General features: G+C 38.3%; 1 protein-coding gene across 2 annotated transcripts in view; it reads left to right on the forward strand.

The window, feature by feature from the left end:
- Positions 1 to 6202, forward strand: part of CRYBG1 (crystallin beta-gamma domain containing 1) — a 65227-nt gene extending 59025 nt beyond the window's left edge. For both annotated transcript variants that reach the window (XM_026845279.1, XM_026845278.1), the window contains exons 21-22: positions 1466 to 1628; positions 4479 to 6202. In XM_026845279.1, coding sequence (XP_026701080.1) covers positions 1466 to 1628; positions 4479 to 4567 — 252 coding nt within the window. In that variant the 3' untranslated portion in view covers positions 4568 to 6202. The remainder of the gene's footprint in view (positions 1 to 1465; positions 1629 to 4478) is intronic.
- The last annotated feature ends 503 nt before the right edge of the window (positions 6203 to 6705 follow it).

The following is a 6705-nucleotide window of genomic DNA, read 5'->3' on the forward strand; positions in this document are numbered from 1 at the left end:
TATAAGCTTAGGTCATTTCACTGACTGAGTCACGGTACCTTGAGATATGCCTGAGGTTTTCAAGGGTGAGCTGTTTTAGGTAGGTGGGATAACCAATAAGCAGGATATGAAAGTCATTCTGCTCATTTTGTCAGAAACAGAGGTGAATAGTAGATGCTCATGAGTTTCTTGGAGATAGGTGACGTAGTGGCCTAGTGGATCTCGTGTAAGCTTTGAGTCTTCCAAGTCCCACTCCAAAACATTTTTAGATACAGATGAGAAGTTCAGAACTGCAGAACTGAATCAACCTACTTCAGTTCTAGGTTATGATAGTAAGAAGTAATACTTTTTCAAAACTATATTTAATTTAGGGCCATATCAACAATGGCAGATGGGTGTTTGTTTAATCTGCCACTGAAGTCTATTCAGAAGTTACAAGGCAGCTTATGGTGATCTACTGAAAATCACTGTTCACACAGAATAATTAACTGTAACTTACTATTAATACAGCCTTATTCTATAAGCTTGATTTTTGCCAGGTCTTTTTTTAAACCATAAGGAAATTTGCAGAGTTTTGAAATCAAGTAATACAAGTAACTAGGAAAAAAATACAGAACAAAGCAGAAAATATTATTATGATACACTGTGAAATTCATACACTCAACACTGTGTAGTTATGTGCTTTATGTCAAAAGGTTATTGCAGAACTAGAAATTATTAAAGAACAAAAAAAGGATGCGCAGAGGAGATGGAGGTCTGTGCAAGGAAGAGATGAAATAGCTAGGACTTTTTAGCCTGCAAAGGGGGCAGTTTGAGAGATGATATGATTGAAGTCTCTGCAAACAGTGTGGACAAGACATCCCTAAAAATAAAGGCGGAGAAAGGAGGTGAGGAGAACATCAAATAAAACTAGTAGTTGCCTATCAATCTTTTTTTTTACTTTTTTTTTTATTATTTATTACTAGGAGTTAAGATTTGGAACTCCTTGCCCCAGAAGGCTTATGGTACAGAAGGTCGTTCATTGAAAGGGTTACATTGATCTCAGTAGGTAGTGACTAACAAATTCATATATGGGATAGGAACCATCTGAGTATTAAAGGTACTAGCTCTGCATGGAAAAGTCTCTGGGCTGGAAATTACTGTAGACTGGGAGAGATTACCAGGAACATACTGCATACAAGAGCAGAGTGAATGTAATCTCCCATGACATCTGTTATTGGCCCCTGCTAGAGCCAGGTGCTAATTGTACTTCTGATCTGATGCAGCATGGTTATTTTAATGTTCTTCTATAGTGGAGAGTGTCAGCAGAAACAGGAACAAAAGAAAAATAAGTAGTCGACTTTGGGGCAAAAATACATTCCTTTAGGGAAAGATGTTCCTAGATGCTGTTGTCACCTGCTGACATCTCTCCTATCTGATTAAAAAGCAGGGGATACTAGAAGTAAGGCTGTTCTGAATAATTGCTGTTGCCTTTCTGATGATACAGATGGCAGAGGATTGCTGCTTGACAATTGTTGGAAATCTTATAACTCCTGGCTCTAAACTTGGTCTGTCATTTGAGCGGAATGAAGACAAACAGTATTGGCATATTAGTCCCGATGGCAGGATATATAGCAAGATGAAACCCAAGCTGGTTTTAGATATCAAAGGTAAGCAAATGTGTTATCTCATTACACTGTGTCTTAATTACATGGTATTTACAGTGGGCTAGGCACTAAATGTGCCTATAAATTAAGGATGGTGTTATAGTCATACTTTTAATCTAGAATCAAAAAAGACCCGATTGGCTAGTCTGACCTCATGAATTATACAGGCCATAGGACTTCATTTCTTTTTTCCTACATGGGGTTTAGTAACTCATAGTACTTGCTTATCTTGTATTCCCAGTGTCCACTCACTGTAGATATCCTCAGCTAATTTTACGTGGCACTGGGTGATGTGAATATAGTTAACGTAAAATGCTGAAGGAAGAAAAACCTAGCTTCTTAATAACTTTAATTTGTATAGACAAAACTTTCTTATATAGTAGTTGTAGATGCAGTACCCAAAGGATATTGGGAAAGCAAAGGCAGGCTTGTACACTGATGTGATTAGATGCAAAAATATTAAGTTTTTTCATTTGTTCAGTAATGGCTATACCTTTATTGTGAATATGAGGTTCTGCCATAGCAGACTAAGGTCTGTGCACACTTGTGTGTGTTACAGTCGCTTTTGTCACAACAATTGGATTCATGTAGATACTGTTTCTGAACTTTGTTTTCATAGTTTCATTGAAGGTCTGAAAAAACAACAAATGGAATAAATAGGAGAATTAACATAATCGGATGTTCTTACATAAGTGTATTTTTGGCGGGGGGGGAGTAATCATTTTCTATAGCTGTTAATTTTGGTTTTGCTGTTTGAAAATCTTGCATTGATGCTGTGACATTAATTACATCAATTACAATAAAATAAAATATCAGAGTCAACAGTCAGCACTTTAGAACTGAAAAGAACAAGGACCATCAGAACTGTGAGAAAAGGGTTATCTAATGTCTGACTGTAATACAACACTGGCAGAAATAATCACAGATTCTCTTTACTACCATAAAAAGCTAGTGATGATTAATTCTAAACTTATTGAAAAGACTCTAGTTCAACAGAGAGTCTTTAGTCACAACTGTGCATACCATTTTCAGAAGTCAGCTTTGAGGTGCACCAAACAAGCAGAAACACTGTTACGCTGCCTTGTCTTCAGTTAATCATGTTAAAAGCAATTATGTATTCAGTATTTATAATTGAAGAACTTCATCATGGATAGGTCTGGTGATGAAATTATAGATGCACTCTCAGTTTAAAAAAAAAAAAGTAAGTCTATATGGCGAATATGAAAGAGTAGGTACATTTAGCTGTTATTTGAGAAAGCCTAGTAGGAAGGTTACCTGTTTCTGACAGTTCTGCTGATCCATTCTTGACCACAAATTGAGCATTAAGAACTTCTTCAGCGAATGAATGCAGTGTTGAGCTGTGCAGTTACCAGTGCCACCTTGTGGATATATTGGCATAGCACAAAGCTTTGTCCAGAGCTTTGCTATATCAAAGTGTCTCTTGTTCCACTGAAACCCCCCCCCCCATCTTTTCCCATTATAACATGTTTACACTCTATCAGATACTTCTTACAGAATATTTTTTGTGTTCAGTGAGCTATGTAGCTAATATTCGCTTTTGTAGCTGCTGGTTACAGGTTTTTTTCCTGGGGGACTATTTGATCTGGAATTCCCTTATTTTTCCCCTCTTTCTGAAGAAGTTTGCAAGTATTTCTGCTGTATATCTCTACAGCTTTTTAGTAATTGCCTGGTGATGGAAAGGAGAGAAATCATGTTGGTGTTAATCTTCTCAAGAGACCTTCCTGATTTGGGACAGTGGCACCAGAAAGCTGCCTCTTCCCCTCAAATTCCTGAAATGGAGAATAGCTAAGGTGCTTGAGATGGCATTTCCTTAGTACAGAAGAGCTGCTCTAAAATGTGCCTGCCTATGCAGGACTCCAGTTGTCTAGAATATTTCTGAGATCTGCTGGAATCCATATTTGTTACACTCATGCTCAGCTTGCAGCTGCCAGGCTTGTCTCTTGCTCCTTGGAGGAGGGTGAGGCTATAGGGGTGCAGAATGAAAGACAGTGTCTGTAGGAGTGTCCTTTTGCTCTGTATAAGTGGTTGGCTCCTTCCAGTGGGAGTACTACCTGCTGTTACAGGTGTGTTGTGCTACATGGAATGCTCATGTTCTACACTTCTGTAGTATGTACTAGATCTGAAAAAAAAAAAAGTCAGTTCTGACTTTCAGCTCTAGTTGAATGTTTCTTTCCGAGTCTCTTAAGTCAAAATACTAATGGTGTGCTTCCATGGGAACATGTTTGGCATTGCATCACATCAGTAAGTTAAGCCCCTCTAAGAAAAGGTGGTATTTTGCATTCAGGTATGTTCAACTGCCAGTTGAAACAGCTGAACATGGGGTAATACTCTGTGTATGGAGACCTGTGATGCAGATGGTCAAAATACAGGATTATAATGGCAAAGAGTAAATGAGTACCAGACCTTGTCCCTGCTGTGGTCACACTCATATTGTTCGTTAGCAGCAGGACTTATTTCATCGTGTAAACATCATCTTAGAGGAAAGTGACAACTGACAACTCTTGAGGGGAAACTGAACAGCCAAGTTTGACTTTTGGGAAATGACAGTCTTAAAGGAGCTACTCCTGACTATTGTGGTGTTTCCTTCCTTTCCCATCTAGGCTGAAAAAGCTGAGGTACTGAATTGCTGAAGGGGTAGAGAGGAGCAGGCAGGCTTCCTTCTTTCAAAATTAATTCTAAAAGCAGGCAGCAATGAAAATTAGTTTGTCTTTTCAGTGCCTTGGGGAGAAGAGAAACTGTTTACACCAGCACTTACTAGAGTTGCCTTGAAACCTAGAGTCCATGTCTCTTGTTTCAAAGATAATCTATACTCTTTGAAATTTTTCTTTACAGGGGGCACACAGTATGATCGTGACCATGTTGTTGTCAACACAGTCAATGAAGAAAAGTTAACACAGTGTTGGGAACCACTAGTTGTATAAACCCAAACAAACAAAGATTACATCTGACTATTCCAGACACTAGAATTGGCATTGCTGTCTCTGAAGGACACAGGATCAACAATTAAGAGTTTTGTCTTTTCTTTGCAGTTTTAAAAGGAATGAGCAACAGAATAATTTCACCTCTCTACTAAGATTATTATCCCTATAAAAGCTTGAGTATGTCTCAACTTTTTTTTTTTTTTTTTTTTTTTTTTTTTTTTTTTTTCAAATTATCACAACTCAGTGTGAGATAGAGAGTGGTAGTATGCCCTGGGCTAGAGTGGAAGAACGAAAGGTGGGAGAGACCCCATGTTATTACAGTTGTGTCAGTCAGTAGTTAATCCAAAATAGTCAATAAGCTTAATTCTAAATTATTTTTTAATGTGTTCTTTTTTTAACTGAGAGAAGGGCTAAAAAATAATTAAAGCTTATTTTATAATGACAGGAGTGCAGTGTGTATGTAGGTATAGCAACTTGGACCTATGGGCTGTAGTATAGAGAAATATTTACTACTGGAAATTAATATATTTGTGTCACTGGAACAAATTTATATTTACTGAAAGTTTAAAGACTGCTAGCACACAGCATATCCAAAAATTTTTTTTTTAACATGTGGCTTCAAATATAGTTTAGTATGCTAATATAGTAAGTCCTAAATTAAGAAAAAACATCTAGATTTTCTCATGTAGACATGATGTAAATTAGTAGATGTTTGTTAGAAAAAGAGAAGGCTGGCAAAAGGATGCGTCGGAATGTGAAGAATTTGCCCATTTTCTAGGCTGCCTAACTTGTTGAATTACAGGTATTTTACTACTTTGCCAAGTCAATATTTATCTTTTAAAACAGTTCCAGTAAGTATAGTCTTCCTGAACTCCCATCATATAGAAAACAAGACTTCTTAGGGAAAGCATCACTAAAGATGACTGCAACAGCACCTAAGGGCTGTGGTTACCAAGTCTGTCAATCGCTACCTGTTGGGCTTACTGTGGAGAATGCGAGACTCCAAAGTATTTCTGTGATGTTGGAGAGCAAGGTCTATGGTGGGCTGCTGGCTCCCCTCTGCTGCTGGGCAGAAGTGTCAGACTGCCCTAGCAAGGGGCACAGCCAAGCCTGGATATGTGCCCGGTCACAAGGACTGTGCCCGTTGAAAGTAAGCGTTACTGATTTGGTAAAGAGCTTGTGACAAGCAATACATGCTAATGACTGCAGGAGGTTCTTCTGTTGCCCTGCTCTTAACCTGATTTTGTTAGGTTTCCTTAATAATGTTGGCAAAAAGGTAAAATACAAACAAAGTCTTGTACTATGCTGCTGTGTTTTGTTCTGGCTTAGACCAGTGTTATTACAAGCTGCTCCCAGGAGCATCCAGGCCTTTGTCTTGCATAGTAAGTCTGTTTAACTTTTTCATTACTATTGTATTGCCTCAAAGGATACTGGTGCTTTTATTGTTACCACCCTAGAGGAAGTGCCTTACTAATTTTCCTCCTTTTGTACAGATGTACTGAAGTTTTGTTGCTCTGAAATGTGCTGCTTTTAGTCCTTCATAGAAAACTTGTTGTTATTGTTTCCAAACAGTGGTACTTTGTCATATTGATGTGCTCTTGCTATATATAATATAGCATTTTACAAATAAATTTAAGTTAGGTAACTTTTTATTGAAATTATTTTTAAAGGTAGTAGGCTGTCTGTCTTCTGCCCTTCTTTGTTCCCAATTCCTCTGTGACAGCTAGCTCTGGGGAGTGAATATGTGGTGTGGAATAGCTGCAGGCTCTTGGAAATGGATGCTTCTCCTTTACAAGCACGTGTTCAGTGCATTTGTACATGTACAGGGGGCCACAGTTCACATCGCTGCTGCTTCTGTCCCCTGGTGGAAGCACTGCATGATATGTTTTTTTTCATCACCGTAGCTGCACCACAGTAAACATGCAGCTCTCAATTAAGTGGTTACTACTTTCCTTTGATCTACCTACATAATTGCAGGGGCAGTTACTCTGTAACCCATCTCTGGCAAAATGGTAAGTTTAAAAACTTACCATTAAGACCAACAGACACATACCCCTCAAACACTTCACCCCCAGTAGCAGTGACAGAGGGGATATGGCAGGAACAGGGTCTCTTGATTACTGACAAAATCATGTCTA

This window comes from Athene cunicularia, assembly GCF_003259725.1.
Source record: "Athene cunicularia isolate RWA chromosome 3 unlocalized genomic scaffold, athCun1 chr3_part1, whole genome shotgun sequence".
Taxonomy (NCBI): Eukaryota; Metazoa; Chordata; class Aves; order Strigiformes; family Strigidae; genus Athene; species Athene cunicularia.